The following is a 22,651-nucleotide window of genomic DNA, read 5'->3' on the forward strand; positions in this document are numbered from 1 at the left end:
GGCTGGAAGACAGGAATGGTCACTTCAGCCAGGAGCATCCCGCTCTGCGGAGACGTGTCCCATTCAAAATGCCAGTTGTGCTTGGTGTGCAAACACCGACTCAGGGGAGTGTAGCTGGTGTCAATCGGGAGTTTTAGTCGCAGGCAGCTTGTCGGCTGTAAGTTCACGAGGAACTTTAGAGTAAGGTACCAGGAGCTCCCAGAATCCCCAGGAAGTGCAGAGTATCAGGCTGGAGACCCAACAGCAGCAGGAAGACCCCACTTACATGGCCAGCTGCTCCAGGGGACCCCCAGGGGACCCCCCCTGCCACTACCATTCCCAAGGGCTGGCCACCCCTCCACCACCCTCACTGGAACGGGTTGAGTCCATGCAGTCAGCCCTCGCTCGGGGGACCTCAGGTCATGTGCCTGAACCCCAGTGACAAAGAAGGCTGACAGGGTGAGCTCTGGCCCCTACCTCAGGCCCTCTACCCTGGGGAAACGGGGCTCACGCAGTAGCAAGTTCTCTCCCAAGAGGAAGGTGTTCAAAGATGCTGGGAAGTCAGAGTTGGCAAATATCCATGAAATCCTCCGAAGCCCCTATCACAGCCCCTTCATACAGACATTTCTCAAGCAGGAACCGGAGAAAAATAGCTTCCGAATGTGCCTTCTAGAGTCTTACAAGGGTATACTTAGCTTCTCCCCACTGTTCCATAGTCATTCTATTTTTTCTGCCTCAATTACCATATCAGGTATTTTTTGGATTGGTACATACATATCACTAATGTTTCCTTTGTCAGAACTATAATTCCTGTCCAGGTATAAACTTACTCTTTTTGTTATCTCTCCGCCTGCAGCTTTATAGATCCCACACAAGCATTTACCAAAAAAAAAAAAAAAAAAAAAAAAAAAAAAAAAAATTTTTTAAATTATGGATACCATATATGTGTTTTCAGAAATAAGCCAGTAGAGGACACTGCACCTTGATTCAGACATTATCATGGTGACCTTGTGCCCACCCGGGTTCTGGCAGGAAGCGTGGGAAGCAATCTGAAGGGTCATGCCAGTTCGCTCTAAGGTTAAGAACGAGAGCCCTGAACGCCGTACAGCTGCTCAGGCTGGCAGGCCTGTAGGCCGGTGGGTCGGAGTCGTGCCGAACACACACAGGTATAGGGCAGCGCCCTGGGATAGTGGCTTTTCAGAAATGGTTTGAACCACTAAAGGGAAAGAACAGAAGTTTACTGGAAAGTATGAAGTGACTCCTCAGTTGTGTTATTCCTAACTTTGATGCTTTGACCTTAAGGACTTAATGACCTTCCCATAAGCGACCAAGGCAGACTCTGCAGAGGAGCAACTACTGCAATTTGCATCTTAAAATCATCCCAAGTTGCTTCAGGGTATCAGCTGCCCTTACTGGGTGCAAGTAAGCAGCTTCCGGTGTATCACATTGGTGATGCCAGTGCCCTCCTTCAGCACTCAACTTCCTTTTTATTCCCAGAAACATGATCCAGGGGGAAAGTTCTGTAGCTGTATCAGAATTTTAAATTCGCTGACTCAAAGTGAATTTCTTTAATATTCATGTTTACTATGAGTGAAATAATCCAAGGTTTTGTGTTATTAGCCTGCGTGCTGCTATCAAATTCATGTAGGGACTTGGAAACTATTTTTTTTAAAGTACACTGGATCTATTTATTTTTTATATGGGTTCTCTTTACCTGAGAAAGATTGGAATTCAGAAATGCATCTACAATTTGTCCAAAGAACAAATTATTATAATAGAATTTTTGAACATGATGAATACAATGGATAACAATCGATCATCCGAGTTATGTTTGGACATACTATAGGCTTATTGTCTTTAATTACTTAATGAAATAAATCTGAATTTGTCACATAACGTGGTAGCCGGTTTATGCATCTGTGAGTGCGTGCGGAAGTGCAAACGTATCTTATTGGTCACAGGTCTGAAATGAGGTGTAGAATATGCAGTTAACATTGATTGATTTACCTCCTTGGGAGAACACCTGGTGGCTGGAATAGCTGGGTGGGGGCACACTGGGGTTTGGAGAGAACAGTGTGAATCCTAAGTGTGCTCGCGCTCCCGGGTTGGCAGGTCTCACAGGGCAGTAGTTAGCCTAGACCAAGAAGTGGATTGATACGGTGAGAGAACGTTCTGCAAACAGGCCAAATGCAAAGCTGACGGACTCTTGTCCTGCTGTTGAAAATATAACTTTTTAACACCCCTTAAAGTAGTTATCTAGGATCTACCATTTTTCCAGTGACTGAAAGATGTTGGACTTTTGTTATAAACATAGGTACCATCGCAGTTTCCCTGCCTCAAGATGGGAACTAACACACATGGAGCAGAATGCAAAGCATCCAACTCTTGATTTTCAGCTCAGGTCTTGATCCTTCATTGGGATCCGTGCTGGGCACAGAGTCTGTATTAATAAAGAAAATCACTTCTCAGTGGTGGACGATCCAGAAGCCACAATGCATGTCCTGGACCAAACCAAGACCAATTAATACCATCTTAGGACAACATATTCTGGTGATGTAAACCTATAAGCAATTATTCTATGACTCTGATTAGTGGGGAAAGGTCATTTTGAATATTTCAGATCCCACACTTAGATTTTTACAAATTCTTCTTTGGTTTTTAGAATGGATCCATGAAGAAAACAACATGTTTTGCCGTATATTTTCCATTATTTTCGGAAACCTTCTTTAAAGGAAGATTTTATTGGTAAGAATTAGAATTTTTAAACCCTAAATTAAATATCTGGGGATCCGTCCTCTCCAGTTCCATCCTATCAGCTGACAACTCTGATGTTATAGAACTTCAGGGCTGCAGGGAGCTGGCTGAGTCACAAGAAAGTGACCCCCTTGGTTGCCCGTTAGTCCTTAACGTGGTAGAGAGGAAGTGTTGCATTGTGGAAAGTCGGTGGCTTTGAAGATCCAAGTCTAAATTTAGCCCCACCTTTTATTAGCTCTATAAATAGCCATTTAGGTTTACAGCCACTTAACCATTTACACCCCAGCCCCCCACCCTGTTTCCTAGCTTCCTAATCTGTAAAACAATCCTAGTAGCTTCCTAACAGGGTCAATGAAGGAAAGAAAAGTAAGGACGTGCCTAAATCACCTGGCACGCAGGCATCTAACCAATGGAAGCAATGATTCTTACCTAAGAGACCTGTAACCCCAAATTGCAAACAGGACACTCCCTCAGCCTTTCACTTAGTTTGGGAAGACTGGAGGAGTTCCTTGGGAATAAAGGTTATTTATGGATACAGGCTGAGAAGAGCTCTTTCTCCTGAAATCCTGTTAACCTGGCTTATGAACAGTGAAAATTGCCCCGGAAAGCTGAGATGGGGCCCGGGGTTGCAGCTCACGGCCAGCTCCCTAACAGCAGAGACCTTGCATTAGGCACTCAGTCTCCTAGAGGCCATTTCTTCATTTGAAAAACAAGGCAAGCCCCAAAATATCTTTGCTTCCTATCTTAAAGGTTTATGTAAGGAAGCTGTCTCGGAGCAGGAAAGCCCTCCACCATCAAGGGACTTCATGGTAGGCAGCTCCCTGCCTTCCAGCTGGAAGGTCTCACTCCTTTCATCTTTGCTCCTGCTGTCACTTCCCTGGCACATAATTAGCAGTTTGTGGGGTGCTATTTGGGTTTTCTTTGTGTTTGGCATTGTTTTGTTAATTCTCTGTGAAGCTAAGTGATTTGAGGTGATTTAAAAATCTGAAGTTGACGGTGCTCTGGCAATGGTGTTGTCCGAGCATGAAGAATAAGGACAAAAGTAATGGTGAAAACACACTGAAACTACCAGAGCTCCTGCTTAGGACTTCCTTACACCAACACAGCACCCACTTCCAAGAATGAGGAAAAAAGTGAGGAGAGGCAACAAGGGAAAACAATACATTTATTAAAAGGCATGAAAATGCATAAACTCATTTATAAATAAACGTAGGATTTACCCAGTGAAAAAATAGCTAAAATCCATGAGTAAACTGGATTTTACATTTGAAATGATTACATATTTGATCTTCAATAATTTCCCCTCCATCATGATCTCTTAGTAGCAGCAATTTTGCAATGACTTATAGAAAAAGCCGTTACCAATGAGTATCACGGGGGGGGGGGGGGGGGGAGTTTTTCAAGGATTTTCTTTAAAAATGAACCAGTGCAAACAAATTCAGGTTATAAGGAATACAGTAAGACCTAGGGCTTATCTTCAGAAAAGTAGAAAATAAAAATCCCAAACATTCATTCATTAAGAAATGAAAAAGCAAACTACATTTTGATCATTAAAAAATAATACATATGGATGTTATAAAACATTCTTAACCAGTAATTATAATAATTACACTTAGAAACGCTCATTCAAGTACTAGTGTTCAATAAACATTCAGATTCCCATTAAAAGTAACACTAGATAGAGACTTGTGTGGACAATACTACTTCTGATTTAATAGCAACAAAAAAAAATCACATCAACAGAAGGCAAGTGACCCTAAAATACTGTATTTTTTTTTTGTCTGTAAATGATTTTTCACAGTCTGTGCGCATCACCTGCGGGAACCCAAGGACCATGTCGCGACAGCTAATGAAGTCCTTTCTATAAAATGACTCTTGATATTACAGAAACAAACATGCGAAAGCACAGGGTCAGCTCTAAACACAACAGGGCAGAACCAGTTTTCTTTGGCAAGAAATCATCAGCTCCTGGTGGAGCGGTCGTGGCCTGTTGCGTGGCCGCGCTCAGGGCTCGGGCTGCGGGGGGGGCGCCTGGAGCACCTGGTCACCCGGGTCACCGCCGGGCCGGCTGCTAGCAGGTCTTCCTTCCAGAAGCTCCCTCCTTATCCTGGCCTGAGTCTCCGGCTTTAACAAGAGTTCCTTTATCTGCTTCACCTTGGACTTCAGACCCATCCTTTCTCGCCGCAGAGCTTCACGAATTAAGTCCCGGAGTCCAATGGGCTTCTTGCCTGTGGGGAGAAAAAATTATATGACACATTTTACATACAAATGCCAGTGAAAAGCATTACATAGGGCACACCGACTTACCAAAGGAGGTTAAAAGAAACCTTTATGTTGTTGCCCACGTTTTATTGAAAAGGTGGTTGCATTTTGCCAAAAAATATATCATTTGCACGAAACGAATTTGCTGTAAATAAAAGTCCCCGCATGGCAACAGCAGACGGAGGACAGACGTGAGACACTGTGGACCAATAGGGTGGAGGACGATCCTGACGGGCAGGGTCTTCGGTTTAGCACTTGCAGCTGCCGGCCAGGCAGCAGGGATGGCAGGGCTCCCTCTAGCCCAGGCCCTCGGTGGCCTTCCGTCTGTGTCCAGGAGGCACAGCCCAGAGCCACCCGCCTGGGCCGTGCGGAGGGCAGGTGGGACCTGGGCCCCTCTTCTCCCACAGTGACCCCCGCTGCCCGCGGCGCCATTTGTCCCCCATGGTGCTTCAGAAACGCAAGCACATCGGCCACGGACGTAGGAGGCCATCTCCACAGACTGGACGAGAGTCGGCGGTGCAGGCGGTGCGGGCGGTCGGTGGGCCCGTGGGCCCAGCAGAGGGGAGCAGGTGCCTCCCGGGGCAGGGGCCTGCCCGGGCCTCACCTCCCGCTCTGGTCGCCGTCAGCGCCACCCCGGTCAGCCGCTCGGGCCTTCCCGGAGCTCCCGTCCGCGGGCTTGCCTCTGCTCTGCGTCTCCTCCAGGTACTGCTGCACGGCCTTGAGCACCGCGTTCTCCACCAGCCTCTTGCTGAGCCTTAGCAGCTCAGCATCGTCAGGCTCCCCTCCGTTCTTAGCACCTACATTCCGCGACAGAGAAGAGAGATCACAGAGGTCATACTGCCACCGGGACTCGCACGCACGGCCGGCTAGCTCACTTAGCTAAAAAGTGCAAGTGTCCTTCAATCTGGCAAATTGGACCTTTACATCCGAGAACACAGGTTTGGCTTTTCATTCGGTATTTGCAGAAACAGGAAATTGCCTATTCCTGGAGATTTCAGATTGAAAAGTAGTTCAGTAACCCCAGTCTAAGAATACTCCACCTCCTCATGCTAGAAGCTTCCCATTTCTAGAATTTTTGTTCTTCTTTCATCCATGGCTGTTTGCTACTATGAAAGTCCATGTGCCCACACTGGGAGCCTCTGGCACGTGACTTCACCTACTACATCTGCATCTGCTTTTCCTTCGCCACTGCCAAATGTCAGGTCATTAGGATTTCCCAATCAACTCGTTTTTCCCAATCAACCTGCTGGCCCGCAGGTTGGTTGCTAATAAACTTGCAGAACTTCCGTGAAGACAATTACTACTGCTACGAACTGGTTTAACCTTGTAAAACTAATATTCTTTTTTTAAAATCTCAGTGCTATCACTGCAATTGAAGAAATAAAAAACTCTTCAAGAGTTAGGATGATGACAGTAAATTACCAGATGTTAATACTTCATAGCCATTTTATTTCCCAGCTAGTGATGATCAATGTTTGACTATTCCATCTTTCATTTTACTGTAAAAGGTCTGGTTCTCATCTATTCCTATGCTAGACATTTCCCACTCACTCTCTTCCTTGTCTCCATTAACTGGGGAAAAAACACACGGGACTCGTGGCTCATGCCCATTCAGTCCCTCATCTCTTTCCACCAAGCTGCTAACCCAGAAAGGCAGATGACTGGAGGCAAAGACATTCAAGCACTCAAATATGATAAACAAATATCAACAGATCCCAAGTAAGTGACAGAGAGCAGTAAAATAATAGTTGGGGATTTCAATATTCTACTTTCAACAATGAGTGGATCATCTGGCCAGAAAACCAACTGGACTTGAATGATACCCAGGGATCCCCTGAACAATACTTTAAACTAAATGGACCTAACAGATATATACAGAACATCTAATGGTAGTCAAAATAGTATGGTATTAGCATAAAAACAGACACATAGACCAAGGGAGCAGAATCTAGAGCCCAGAGATAAACTCATGCATAATATTTGACAACGGAGCCAAGAAAACACAATGGTGAAAAGACAGTCTCTTTGATAAATGATGCTGGGAAAACTGGACATCCACATGCAAAAGAATGAAACTGGACCTCTAGCTTATGCACATACACAAAAATTAACTCAAAGTGGATTAAAGGCTTAAACCTAAGACCTAAAACCAGAAAACATCTAGAAGAAAACAAAGGGAAAAAAGCTGCTTGACATTGGTCTTGCAATGATTTTTTTGGATGACCCTAAAGAGCAAGCAACGAAAGTAAAAACCAGCGAGTCAGACTGTATCAAACTAAAAATCTTCTTCAGAGCAAAAGAAATAATCAACAAAATGAAAGGGCAATATACAGAATAGGAGGATATATTTGTAAATCATATATCTGATAAAATATCATATATTTTGATATTCAAAATATATGAGGAACCCCTACAACTCAATAGCAAAGACATAAACAATCCAGTTTAAAAATGGGCCGAGGACTTGAATAAACATTTTTTCCATGACATGCAAATAGTTAACAAGTACATGAAAAGGTAAAAGGTGCTTCAATATCACCAATCATCAGGGAAATGCAAATCACTGTGAGATATCTCCCCACACCCATTAAAGTTATCAAAAAGCAAGAGACAGCAAATACTGACAAGAATGTGGAAAAAAAGGGAGCCCTTGTGCACTGTTGATGGAAATGTAAGTTGGTGCAGCTATTATGGAAAACAGTATGGAGGTTCCTCAAAAAATTAAAAATAGAATTACCATGGGATGCAGCAATCCCACTTCCAGGTATATATCTGAAGAAGACGAAATCACAATCCCAACAAGACATCTGGGCTCCCATGTTTATCACAATATATTTCACAACAGCTAAGACATGAGCGTATTGATGAATGGATAAAGAAAATGAGGTATTTATATAAAATGAAATATTCAGCCATAAGAAGAAGGAAATCCTGACATTTGTGACAACATGGATGGAACTTGAGGGCATGTTGGTTAAAGGACACAAACTTTCAGTTATAAGATGAATACCCCAAGATCTAAGGGGCCCCAGGTAACTAGAGCTAACAACACTGTGTCGTGCACCTGCACTGTTGCAATGAGAGTAGAGCCTTAATGTTCTCACTATAACAACAAAATAAAATTCTATGAGGTAAAGATGTGTTAATTAATATTTTTGTGGCAAACATTTCTGTAATCTACATGTGTACCAAACCATCACATTCTATACATGAAACTTACACAATGTTATATGTCAATTACATCTCCAAAAAGCTGGGGAAGAACAAGAGGTAACTAGAACGCTCGCACGTGAAGGTCAGCTCAGTTTTGGAATGTCATCCATGGCCTCCAGAAGGTAAAAGCCCAGTGTTGCGCTTGCATTCTTAGGTCTGGGGCAGGTAGTTACTAAGGGTGTTGAGCTGGAAAATGGACACTTATTTTTTATCCTTACATATAACAGGGATTGAAATTCAAAAGCACATATGCTAAAGGCCTCCAACCCTCCTTCGGAGCCCACCACGTCTACTCAACCCACATCCAGGAGCAGCTCTGTTTAAAACCATCAATCCTAGCAACATCCAAGCCAATGAGAGATAGGTTGAAGACCCATCTAGACTTGCTACAAGAGGGAGGCCTTGGCCTTAGCAATGGCTTTCCCCTCAAAAGTGGCAACATGGCACCCCAGACCCATGATCAAATGCTCTAGAAAGAACGTTTGTGGTGCAAAATATGCTCAGAATTCAGTAAGCTTCAACTCCATAATATCTACGTGGAAGTTATTAAATATAAATATGTTAGGATATTATTAAAAGAAAGATAAAGAAATTCATTACTAATACCACGTGTGAAGGCAATTTAGGACTATTTTTATTAGTAAGAATGAATGAATATATTGTGTAATACTTAAAGGATTACATCTTATAAGATGTTTATACTGTGTAGCTAATACCTCCAAATATGTTACCCATCTGGAACTATCTGTATAATGGCCCTTCAAATTTAAAAGGGAGGTTGTGCCTGGGGGGCTTAGTTGATTAAGCATCTGACTCTTGATTTCAGCTCAGGTCATGATCTCAGGGTGGTGAGATCGAGACCCGCCTGGGGCTCAATGCTCAGCAGGGAGTCTGCTTAAGATTCTCTCTCTCTCTCCCCCTCTGCCCACCCTTCAACTCGTGCTCATGCTTGCTCTCTCTCTCTCTCAAAAAAAAAAAAAAAAATCCCCCAAACATAAAAACATTAAAAAAGGAAAACTCAAATTGCAAATAAAGGAATGCTCTTTAAGTACCCTCCAAAACACTGGAGATGACTACACCTGCCACCCTACTTGTGCTGTGCGCCTAGGCCAAAGAATGCATTTCTCTGGGCTGTCCCTTACCCTAGTCAGCTTGAAGATAACACAGTCATCACATCACTGACAGGTCATCAGTAAGAGAGCAGGGGTTGTATTGGAGTCTGATCTAACTCATTCCCTAAAATCCTCAGGTCAAATAATCTCTGTTTCTGAGATTTTTTCTGTCTGCTATGAAATGTTCTCATTACTTCAAACACTAAAAGATTTAAAACACAAAAATCTTCCCACAAAAAAGTTAATTTTCCCTTCTGCTTTTCCTATTTCTGATCGTGTTTTTGCTCTTATCGAAGTCAACCAAGCTCAAGACTGTCTTCATCTCTGACTCTTTCATTTCTCTCATCAATTGATTTAATCACGAAGCCCCATCAACGTGCTTTTTGCAATTTCCTCTCGTCAGTGCATCTGGCATAATACCTCTAGATTAATATTTCTAAAATGTCCCTTTTGGTCTCCATTGAATCTATAGAAAAATTTAAACTCATCTTCCTAAGCTTTCTAAAATTGACCTTTGGTGATCTCCCACCACTGCTATGCTCCCACTGTCAGCTTCCAGTGTCTCCTGAGGGGCCTCCATATCATCCTCTATTTCTACATGACCCTCCCTTTCTCTAATTAAAATCCCACCGCTCCATGAAGCCTTCCCTGACTAACACAGCCAGGATAGTACAAGGTCATTTGGTCATTCATTCACATATGCACTGAGGACCTCCAGTACACCTGGCTAGTCTAGCCTATGGAAATGGAGCAGAGAACAAAACAAAGTCCTACTGGTTTTCCTTTAGAAATTATGAGCATTGTTTATGAATGTATTTATTCAACAACTATTGATTATCTGCTCTGCTTAACATACGGTCTTGAGTACAGAAGCCAGGTCCTAAGCTTCTCAGTCATCTCTCACTCTTCTAATGTATGACACAGTTTATCGAATACCATGAGAGCTCAACAAATATTTGTTAGTCTAATGAACTATTGATTAAAATCCTTGAGGACTCTAAATGTTGCTATCTTGCTATAAGGATAGCATACCTTGGCCAGAAATCTGCATTTAATATTAATTTAAAGCAAGAGCAGAGAATTCCAGAGTAATTCAAATAGTCATGTGAAAAATCTCCAAACATTTGGCTTGATAAACCTGGCCAATATGACAAAATATCCAGCCTATGGGACAAATATTAACCATCTACGATAACAAACCAATCAACCAAAAAAGCAAAGAAATTTAGAAATGAATCTTCCAGATCTGTCCTGAACTTTACCTTATGATTTCCATAAAGCATCATCAACCCTAACCATGAGCTCAAGGAAGACCCTACTGGAAGGTTCATCAAGGAGCCTCGAAAGAGCACAGCAATTCTAAGAATGTGTGTCTTCATTCCAGTAAAACCTTATTTGTAGTCCCGCTTTTAACAGACTTATTTTCAACTGACTTAACAAAAGGCATCCTAAGATTTAATAATACTGTATTTTTCTTCCGCCTACTACTTGAAAAAATGTATGTCTCCAGAGTGACCTCTAAGATAAATGGCTACCTTCCTTTTACCTGAAGCATAGAGTAAAATGGCATTTCAACATGTCATTGCAAGGTACACAAACTATCTTTTGATATTCCAACAAAGGTACACACAAAAATATTCCCAACCTGGGAAGCAATTTCTTGATAAAATTTTCTTTCTTGGTCTAGTTGGGTTATTTAATATCATACCTACTTAAAGTTACAGATTAACCTGTGTGTTTGACACTGTTATTTTAGAAATCTCACTAGAATATCTTCAATAAATTTCTTTTTTAAAAAAGATTTTATTTATTTATTCATAAGAGACACAGAGAGAGAGGCAGAGACACAGGCAGAAGGAGAAGCAGGCTTCCTTTTTTTTTTTTTTTAAAGAGTAAGTCATGCTAATCTTTTTTAAAAAGAACAAAAGAAATCTCTTTTACAATGCCATGCAAGACCAAGGGAGAAAGTACAACCACATTAAAAGTACTCAATTGTCCCAATCAAAATCCCAGCAAATTATTTAATGGATATCAATGAACTGATTCTAAAGTTTCTATGGAGAGGAAAAAATAACATAATATTGGAGGAGAAGAATAAAGTTGGAGGACTGAAACCACCCAACTTCAAGACCAACTATACAACTATAATAAGACCGTCTGGTATTGACAAAAGAATAGACAAATATATCACTGGAACAGAGAGAGCCCAGAAATAGACCTACGCAAAAACAGTCAACTGATCTTTGCAAAAGGAGTAAAAGCAATACAATGGGGTGGACAGTCTCTCTAACAAATGATGCTGGAACAACTGGACATCCACATACATTCAAAATAATGAATCTAGCACAGACTCACACCTGTCACAAAAATTTACTCAAAATGCATCACAGACCTAAATCATAAAAAGCAAAACCATAAAACTCCTAGCAGATAACATAAGAGAAAATCTAGATGACCTTGGGTATGACAATAACTTTTTTATAGAAAACTGTGAAGATACAGGGACACCTGGGTGGCTCAGTGGCTGAGCAGCTCCCTTCTGCTCAGGGTGTGACCTCAGGGTCCCGGGATCAAGTCCCGCATCCAGCTCCCTGCAGGGATCCTGCTTCTCCCTCTGCCTGTGTCTCTGCCTCTCTCTCCGTGTCTTTCATGAATAATCAAAATCTTTAAAAAAAATACCTGAAGATACAACCCATGAAAGAAATAACTGATAAGCTAGACTTCACTGAAATTAAAACCTTTGCTCTGTAAAGAAAAAAAAAAGTAAGGCAAATTGGAATACAAGCCACAGTCTGGGCAACAATAAGAAAACAAACAACTCATTTAAAAAATAGGCCAGAGATCTTAATAGAAATCTCACCAAAGAATATATATATATATATATATATATATATATATATATATATATATATATATACACACAGACGGCAAATAAACATATGAAACGATGTTCCGTGTCATAGGCCATCAGGGAAATGCAAATTAAACAACAACGAGATGTCAGGGCACACCTATCAGGATGGCCCAAATCCAGAACACTGACAATACCAAATGCTGACCAGATAGGGACTCCAGAAACTTTCATCCGCTGCTGGTGGGAATGCAAAATGTTTTAGCCACTTTGGAAGATGGTGGGTGGTTTCTTACAAAAACTAAACATATTCTTACCGTACAATCAAACAAGCACATGCGTTAGTATTTACCCAAAGTATCTGAAAATTTAGGTCCATACAAAGACCTGGACATGGATGTTAACAGCATCTTTTTTTTCATGTTAACTCTTTTAGTTCAATTTTATATTTATTTTTGTTTATAGCATCTTTACTCATAATTGCCAAAACTGAAGCCAAGATGTCCTCTAGTAGGTCAATGGATAAACTGTGGTACATCCGGAGAATGGAATATTCTACGCAGTGCCAAAAAGAAATACGCTATCAAGCTATACAGTGACACGAAAGAACCTCGAATGCACGTTAGTAAAGAAGCCGACCTGGAAGGGCTTCCTGCTGCCTGGTTCCAAGTCTATGACACTGTGGAAAAGGCAAAGCTATGGACACAGTAAAAGGATGGGAGCTCGCAGGATGGGCCGGGGAGGTGAACGGCAGAGGGACAGTAAGCTGTAGGACAGCATCGTGGGGGGACGCTAAGCTGTAGGACAGCATCGTGGGGAGAATGTGGCAGGGTGCGCTCGTCCAAGGCCTCGGACCACTGACACCTAGAGGCCCAGGTGTAGCGGGCCCACACAGGCTCTGGGGGGAGGCGCAGGTGGGGCAGCTGCATGCGAAGGGGATAGGGGGCCAACAGGAAATCTCTGTACCTTCCTCTCAATTTTTCTTTGAACCTAAAACTGCTCCAAAAAAACAAAGTCTTAAAAAAAAAAAAAAGTTCCCACTAGCTCACATCCCAGCTGCCAGGAACTTGCCGTGGTACCTGAACAAAGGCCTCCCAAGCTCCCCGGCCACTTGCCCCATTCCGCCTCCACTTCCCGTGGCATAACCGTGGGCTCCTTAGCAGTGCATTTTTTTTTTGGACTGAGCTTACCTTTTTTTTCATCTACCCAGGTAAAACGAGACGCTAATATAGATCTGTAGGTTCTTCTAAAGATTAGGGTGGCACAGTCAACTGCCCTGCACACCACTCCCAACTTAACTGTGATGAGGAACAGATCAAGAATTGTCCCCAAGTGCACATTTACACTCACATTGTCCTTGGGCGCTTATCCGCCCAAAGTGTTAGCTGTAACACTCCAGGAAATAGAGTTCCTATAAATAAAGCTTCCCTCTTCTTGCCAAATACCAAAATGCCTTTCTATCGCCAACACACACAGACATGCGCGTACACACACACACACACACACACACACACACACACCCCAGAAAATTTTAGAATAAAAAAACTAAAACTATATTTTAAATATTTCCTATAACATAAATTTCAAAAGGGGAAAAAAACATGCCTTTGTAAGTTTTATTCTGGATTCAGTAGCACAGATGGTGCTTTATGTAAAAAAAAAAAAAAAGGACAATCCCTCCAGAGGGATCCTGGAGATCCCCACATTGTGTGTCCCTCCATCCACCCCACCCTTGACATTATTAAATTGGAGGGGCAGATGGCATGCAGTTAAACTGAATACTACTAATAGCCTTAAGGGGAAACAAAGGAGAGATAAGGTCCCAACAGGCAGTCGACCTACAGCCGCAGCCAAAGCTGTCGTGATGACAAAGTTATGAGCCTCTCAGGTCTTTTGTTAACACACTTGGTGCTAGCATCTACAGAGTCCTCACTTCCTTCCACTGTTCCCCGGGTCGCAGCCTGAGCCCAAGCCCCTGATCCACACATCCTTGTAGGAACCTTGTAGGATCCTTGCAAACATTCCAAATCACGTGGCTTAGGATGGTTCTCAAGACTGCCCTTCCTACAGTCATATCACAGAAGGGACAAGACACATTTGCTGAATGTCTGTAGGCCCAACAGCCTGCCAAAGAAATCTTTCCAGACATCATGTAATCGCCTTGTAGATATTTCTCGTTTTCCTCCATCTGTAACATCGGTTCTCTGAGTCCTTATTAGGATCCACACTGTTCTCATACAAGTTTTACTGTAATGCTATCATGTCTTATTGGAAGCCTTGGTGACGAGCTAGAACTCTGGGTGGTGATGTGACAACTCCTGCCATGTGCGTAAGGACAGAAAACTATGTAGCTATGGGAGCCAATCTGCTACTTTCAATCTGCACAGCCTGTTCACAATCTCTCTAAACCTGAATTTTCCTTCACTAGGTCAATTCGTGAGGATAACATACTTTGCATTGCTGTTGGAAGCATGAGAGATAAGGTATGGAAAACACCTAACATTGTACCTGGAACATAGTAGGCTCTCAAAATACGGTGCCTATTTTATTAGTACATTTTATACATGTATTATGATTAGATCTGAGTTCAATGTTTCTTTTAAATTTTATTTATTTATTCACGAGAGACACAGAGAGAGAGAGAGAGAGAGAGAGAGAGAGGCAGAGACACAGAGGGAGAAGCAGGCTCCCTGTGGGGAGCCCGATGTGGGATTCGATCCCAGGACCCCGGGGTCATGCTCTGAGCCGAAGGCAGACACTCAACTGCTGAGCCACCTAGGTGCCCCAGAGTTCAATTTATCTTAAGAAGAATGAGCTCAATACTTACTATAAGCCAATCATTAATTTACTCAAACATTTTATTAAGTGCCTACTATGTGCCATTACTAAGTATTTAAAAATAAATGTAATTGGAGCACCTGGGTGGCTCAGTTGGTTAAGTATCCAACTCTTGATTTTGGCTCAGATGATGATCTCAGGGTCGTGAGATGGAGCCCTCGTCAGGTTCTGCACTGAGCATGGAACCTGCTCAAAACTCAATCTCTCTCTTTTCCTCTGCCTCTTGCCCTGCCCACCCGCCTGCGCTTGCTCTCTCTAAAAAATGAATGAATGAATGCATAAATAAAATCTAATCTCTGACCACACAAAAGTCAGTCTAGGAGGATGAGAAATAATGATTGTTAAACAAATACTTCAGGAACTGAAGGTACTTCCATGGTACTGGCCTAAAGTGGTGAAAGTGTCATGGGTAAGGTGGGGGTAGCACAGGAGGAAAGAAGGCTGGAGAGCAAGCACAGATGAAGGACCTGTACCATGTACTACGTACCATGCTATGGAGTCTAAGTTCATTCTATAGGCAACAGGCAATTATTGAAGAATTTTAAGCATAACATATTTTAGAAAATTCACTGTAATTGCCATGTGGAATATGGAAGAAGGGTTGGAGAGGAGTAAAAATAGGGACAAGTTTATGAAGACAAAAAGAGAAACAATGAGGACCTGAACTATGGTAGAGGCAGGAAAATACGAGACATATTACAGAGAGAGTTAAAACACAGGAATATTGGACCAGGGACCCAATTTAATTAGGAAAGGGTTTTAAGGAAAGAGGAAGTGGAGCGTGAAAAAATACATATGAAGAAATGTGACCAAAAATGTTTGAAATTCTATAAAAACTTAAACTCTAAATTCAAGAAGCTCAAAAATACCAAGTTTAAGAAATGTGAAGAAAATCATACCGAGTAACATCATGATCAAACTGCTAAAACCAATGTTAAGAGAAAACCATCAAAACAGCCAAAAGAAAAAGGATGCATTATACACAGAAGAACAAAGACAAGAACGACAGCAGACTTACTCATCAGAAACAATGCAAGCCAAAAGATAAGATTAACAACATTTTTAAAGTACTAAAAGAAAAAGAAAAGGCAACATAGAATTCTTTATCTGGACACATTATCTTTCAAAAATGGGGATGAAAGATTTTTTTTCAGACATATAAATGCTGAGTTAATCATCAGCCAACCAGCACTAGCAGAAAAACTTCAAGCAGAAAAAAAAAAAAAAAGATACCAGATGGAAATATGGATGTACTCAAAGACAAAAAAGAACTAAAAACTATGCATATGTAGATAAAAATTAAAGAATTTCTCTCATTCTTACTCTCTTTAAAAGACCGTTATTTGGGAGCACCTGGCTGGCTCAGTCAGTTGAGCATGTGACTCTTGATTTCTGATTGGGTGGTCATAGTCTCAGGGTCACGGGCTCTGTGCTGGGTGTGCAGCCTGCTTGAGATTCTCTCTCTCCCTATCTCTGTGCCTGTCCCCCCTTGCTCTCTCTCTCTCTCTCAAAAAAAAAAAAAAAAGGCACCCGTTTTAAATGGAGTTTATAAAATACATAGATATAAAGCCCATGACAGCAACAGCACGAAGACTGGGCAAGAAAATGGAAATAGCTATTGTAAGGTGGCATACTATTATTTGAAGGCACACCATCATAAGTTAAGAATGTATATTTTAAAACCCTAGAGCAACCACTAAAGTAAAAATTAAAAAGGGCATACCTAATAAATCAAATAATAAACATAGGTGGAATTCTACATTCTTAATACAAAATAAGCAGTAAAAGAGGAGGAAAAAGAACAAAGCAAGGTGGAGGATATAAACTCGCCCATATTGCTAATCGAATAGAACAAAGAATAGTCTAAACACTTCAATAAAATGTTAAAGATTGTTAATTTGGATAAAAAACAAGAATCAACTATGATGTCTACCAAAAATCTACTTTCAAAATACAGAAAGATTAAAGGTAAAAGGATGGAAAGTGATATATCATGCTAATGCTAATCAACAGGAAGCTAGAGAGTCATTATCAAACAAAAGCAGATTTCAGGGGAAAAAAAGAAAATTACTTGAGATAAAGAGGAACATTTTATAATCTTAAGGAAATCAATTCATCAAGAGGATATAAAAATCCTAAATGGGGAATCCCTGGGTGGCTCAACGCTTTAACACCTGCCTTCAGCCCAGGGCATGATCCTGGAGACCTGGGATTGAGTCCCACATCGGGCTCCCTGCACGGAGCCTGCTTCTTCCTCTGCCTGTGTCTCTGCCTCTGTCTCTCTCCTCTGTGTCCTTCATGAATAAATAAATAAAATCTTAAAAAAATAAAATAAAATAAAAATAAATTCCTAAATGTGTATACAACTAATTGCAAGAGCTCCAAAGTACCTGAAGTGCAAACCCATAGAATTGAAAGGATAATAGATAATCCACAATTAGAGTTTGGGATTTCAAGACCACTCTTACAGTTGATAGAACAGAGAGAGAGAGAAATTCAATAAAAATACAGAGGACTTGAACACTAGTAACCAAATCCACCAAACTGACAATTACAGAACACTCCACCCAATAACCACAGGACACACACTCTTTTTAGTATACAGAAAACCTTTACAAAAGGAGATAATATTCTGAACCATAAAATGAGTCTTGATAAATTTAAAATTATCAACTCATCCAAAGCATGTTCTCAAATCACAGCAGAACCAAATAAGAAATCATTAACAGAAAGGTATCTTGAAAATCCCCCCAATTATTTAGAAATTGAACAACACAATTCTAAATAACCCATGAATTAAAGAAGAAATTTAAAAAAATTAGAAAATATTCTGAACTATGGGCAGCCCGGGTGGCTCAGCAGTTGGGCACCTGCCTTCAGCCCAGGGTGTGATCCTGGAGACCCGGGATTGAGTCCCACATCGGGCTCCCTGCAGTGGAGCCTGCTTCTCTCTCTGCCTGTGTCTCTGCCTCTCTCTCTCTCTCTCTCTCTCTCTCATGAATAAATAAAATCTTAAAAAAAGAAAATATTGTGAACTAAATGAAAATTAAAAAGAAATTAATTAAAACATATCAATTCTGTAGAATACAGCTAAAGCTGCACTTAGAGGGAAATTTATACCATTTTATGCTAAGATTAGAAAATAAGAAAGGTTGGTCTCAAATCAGTCATCAAAGCTGCCACATTAAAAACATAGGAAAAGAGAAGCAAATGAACCCCAAAGTAAACAGAGAAAAGGAAATAATTAAAACAATAGCAGAATGAAATAGAAAACAAATACACAGTAGTGAAAAAGAAATAAAACCAAAAGCTGGCTGGTTGAAAAAAAGAAATCAGTAAGATTGATAACTCTCTATCCAAACTGATCAAGAACAAATAATAGAAGATATATATTACTGATATCAGGAATGGGAAAGGGAACATCACCATTAACTTATAAACATTAAGAGGATAATAATATTATGAACAATTTTATGCCAACAGATGCAACAAACTAACTACAATTAGCAAGTTCCTTAAAAGAAACAAACTACACAACTGTTCAGGAAGAAACAGATAACTTAAATAGCCCTATTAAAGAAATTGAAATTATAGTAAAAAAAAAAACAGAACTGTTTTGGGGTGCCTGGGTGGCTCAGTCAGTTAAGTTTCTGCCTTCAGCTCAGGTCATGACCTCAGGGTCCTGGGGTGGAGCCCTGAGTTCGGGGGGTGAGGGGGGATCCCTGCTTGTCCCTCTACTGCTGCCCCTACCTGCTTGTGCGCTCTCTCTTGCTCGTTCTCTCTCTCTCTCAAGTAAATAAATGAAATCTTGAAAAAAAATTTTTTTGACAGATGGCTTCACTGTTGGTAAATTCTACCAAGTATTTTAGGAAGAAATTTTTAACAATTCACAAAATCTTCTGGAAAAATAGAAGAAAAAGAGAATAATCCCCAGTTCATTCTATGATACCTCAGCTAGACAGACACTGTGAAAAAAGGAAACTATAGAACAATGTCCCTCACAAATAGAACACGAAAACAAAAACCCTTATGAAAATACCACCATATCAAATAGAGCGATGCATGAAAAAGATAATATATCATAACCAAGAGGAATTTATTCCAGAAATGCAAGATTGAGGTAAATTTGAATATCGGTATAATTCACCATACTAACAGACTAAATAAAGAAACACAATCACCTCAATATATTCAGAAAAAGAATTTGACAAAATTTAATATTCATGATAAACATGATGATAAGCACTCTTAGCAAACTAAAAATGGAAACAGGCTTAAAAGAGCTCCTATGAAAACCTATAGTAATGTCATACTTAACTGGTAAAAGGCAATGATTTTCCCCCGAGGTCCAGAACAATATTAAGATCTGCCCTCACCACTCCTACTCAGTACTGTACTACAAGTCCTAGTCACTGAGACAAAACAACAACTGAGTAAAAAGCCTCTTGAGTGAAAAAGTAGTAAAACTGTCTTCATTTACAATATATATGATCATCTCTCTAGAAATCCTAAAGAAAATCTACAAAAACATACCCAGTAAGGTTACAGGATACAAGGACTGTATTTTTAAAAGTAGCTGCATTTCTATATACTAGCCCAAACAACTCTAAATTGAAAATGAAAAAATTTTAAATATTTTTAATAGCATGAAATATAAAACATGTAGGGACAATTCAGCCAACTGTCTGCAACACCTATACATTCTGTATACACAACTACAAGATTTTCTGAGGGGAATTAAGACATAAATAAATGGAGAGAGAAACTATACTCATTGATCAAAAGATACAACAGTGTTCAGATGTCAAACCTCCTTCAATTGTCCGACAGATGCAAAACTATATCCATCACAATCCCATCTGGATTTGTCATAGAAATTGACACATTAATTCTTAAACGTATACAAAAATGTACTAGGAAAATGCAAAAGGTACTAGAACAGCCAAAACAATTTTTTTAAAAGAGCAAAGATGGAAGACTTCTAGTACCTGATTTCAGACTTATTATGAAGCTATAGAAATCGAGAAAGTATGGGTGTCAGCATCACCATCAATGAAACAAAACAGAAAATCCAGAAATAGATTCACAAACATATGGCCAATTGATTTTCAACAAAAGTGCCAAACATAATTCAACACACAGAGAGAATAATCTTTTCAATAAATGATGCGAGAGGACACCCAGGTGGCTCAGTTGGTTAAGTGTCTGCCTTCCGCTCAAGTCATGATCTCAGGGTCCTGAGATCAAGTTCCATGTTGGGCTCCTGTTCAGCGAGAGTCTGCTTCTCCCTCTCTCTCGCTGCCCCTCTCCCCCACTCATACTCTCTCTCAAATAAATAAATAAAATTGTTTAAAAAAACTAAAAGGTGCTATGACATGGTATAGGCACATGCAAAAGAAAACTATGACCCTTATTTCACATTATATATAAAATGAACTCATAACGGATCACGGATCTAATATAAGAGCCAAAAGTATAAAGTGTCTAGAAGAAAATATAGAATTTTTTAGTGACCTTTGATTAGGCAAAGATTATTTATTTATTTATTTTAATTTTTATTTATTTATGATAGTCACACACACACAGAGAGAGAGAGAGAGAGGCAGAGACATAGGCAGAGGGAGAAGCAGGCTCCATGCACCAGGAGCCCGACATGGGATTCGATCCCGGGTCTCCAGGATTGTGCCCTGGGCCAAAGGCAGGCACTAAACCGCTGCGCTACCCAGGGATCCCTAAGCAAAGATTCTTAAATAGGACCCCGAAAACAAAATCTACCAAAAAAAAGAAAAAAAAAGGATAAACTAAATTTCATCAAAATGTAAAACTTTTGCTCTTAAGACATGATTAAGGGGGAAAGGCACACAGACTGGAAGAAAATATTTGCAAGACGTAGCCATTAAAGAACGTGTATCCAGAATACAAAAAAAGAACTCTTTCAATTTAGTATAAGAACAAAGAAGAAGATTAAAAATGGTCAGAAGAATTGAAGAGTTACTTCACAAAAGATATACAGATGGCCAATAAACGTGAATAACGTGAATGCTCAACGTCGTTAGCCATCCAGGAAATGCAAATTAAAATTATCATGAGATACTGTCGCTCACCCACTAAAATTAAAATGTAAAAGATTAACAATATCAAGTGTTGGTGAGGATGAAAAGCAATTAGAACTCCTTCCTGTTTGTGGAAATGCAAAAATGGTACAGTCATTTTTGTAAAAACAGTTTCAAAACTTCTTATAAAAATTGTTCTTATGAGAGTTGGCCATAATCTTTTTTTTTATAAATTTATTTTTTATTGGTGTTCAATTCGCCAACATATAGAATAACACCCAGTGCTCATCCAGAAGTTGGCCATATTCTTGACATGTAACCAGTGATCTCATTTCTAGCTAGAATTGAAAACAAACGAAATAAAAGCATATGGCCACGCAAAAACCTATACATAAATGTTTGTAGTAGCTTTATTCCTTCTTTTTTTAAAATTTTAGTAGCTTTATTCCTAATTTCCCCACACAACCGAAATATCCCTCAACTGGCGAATGCATCAACAGACTGTGATGTACCACATAATAGAACAGGACTTGGCAATACAGAGGAATGAGTGCTGATATGTCAACAACACAGATGAAGCCAAAGTCCCTGATACGAAGTGAAAGAAGCCACACTCAGTAGATGCATAACGTAGGAGTTTACTTATATGACGTTCTGGAAAAGGCAAAACTATCAGCACCAAAGGACTGGGCACGAAGGCAGGGGTTGGCCTCAAAGGCGCACATGGGGATTGGGGCGATAAGGGAACACTTCCTGGTCTTGATTGTGGTGGTGGTTATGTGACCCTACATGTTGATCAAAACTCCCCAAACCATACGCACACACGAAAAGAGTGAATTCTATTGTATGACAATGACACCCCAATTTTAAACAAGCCTGAGTGAAACAATGTCCCTGTTATTTTATAGGAGAGCATCAGACACGCCACTAACCAACACTTTTACTTCATTTTGTTTTAGGTTCAAGGTAAATCACCAATCATTAAGCTCAGTGAGACAAAATACAACCATAACTACAAGGTGAGCAAGAGCATCGTAAATACTTCAATATCATGGAATGAGATAAGTCGTATTTTTAAAAATTATTCAAAGCATGGCTTCTTTTAACTCAGTTGCCTAAACCAAACTATTTTTGGGTGAGACTAGAGAACACATCTTATACTACAAAATCTTTCCATGTAACTACTCAACTAGCCAACTCATAAAATACATTAAACTGACACCATTTTCTCTGATGGCTTCAAAAAGTTAATTTTTAAAGTCTGGCCAGTGACAATCCAGGTACACACAAAGCTATTTGGTCATTGTGTTTTGCTTGTGAGTACTGACCAGTCGCGGACCGTACCTATCAGCTATTCTAAAAGCAGCAATAGCGGGTCAAACAGAGAATGTGTTTTGCTAAAGAAAACTTGCAAGATGATTCATCATTAAAATAAAATAAAAAATAAAATAAAATAAAATAAAATAAAATAAAATAAAATAAAATAAAATAAAATAAAATAAAATCAGAGGGGGTAGTGGAGTGGTTCAGTCAGCTAAACGTCCGACTTCTCGTCCCAGCTCAGGTCTTAAACTCGGGGTTGTGAGTTC

General features: G+C 40.2%; 1 protein-coding gene across 5 annotated transcripts in view; it reads right to left on the bottom strand.

Annotated features, from left to right (window-relative positions):
* Window positions 1–3,881: 3,881 nt before the first annotated feature.
* Window positions 3,882–22,651, bottom strand: part of AKAP7 (A-kinase anchoring protein 7) — a 125,207-nt gene continuing 106,437 nt past the window's right edge. For 2 of the 5 annotated variants that reach the window (XR_012002655.1, XR_012002658.1), the window contains 2 exons: window positions 5,041–5,792; window positions 3,882–4,961 (listed from right to left, as the gene is read on the bottom strand). Coding sequence is in view for 3 of the 5 variants with exons in the window: in XM_072764216.1 (XP_072620317.1) it covers window positions 4,925–4,961; window positions 5,600–5,792 (230 nt within the window). In the remaining 2 variants the exon portion in view is untranslated. The remainder of the gene's footprint in view (window positions 4,962–5,040; window positions 5,793–22,651) is intronic. The other 3 variants (XM_072764216.1, XM_072764201.1, XM_072764223.1) reach the window with 2 other exon arrangements.

This window comes from Vulpes vulpes, chromosome 1 (genome assembly GCF_048418805.1).
Source record: "Vulpes vulpes isolate BD-2025 chromosome 1, VulVul3, whole genome shotgun sequence".
NCBI lineage: Eukaryota > Metazoa > Chordata > Mammalia > Carnivora > Canidae > Vulpes > Vulpes vulpes.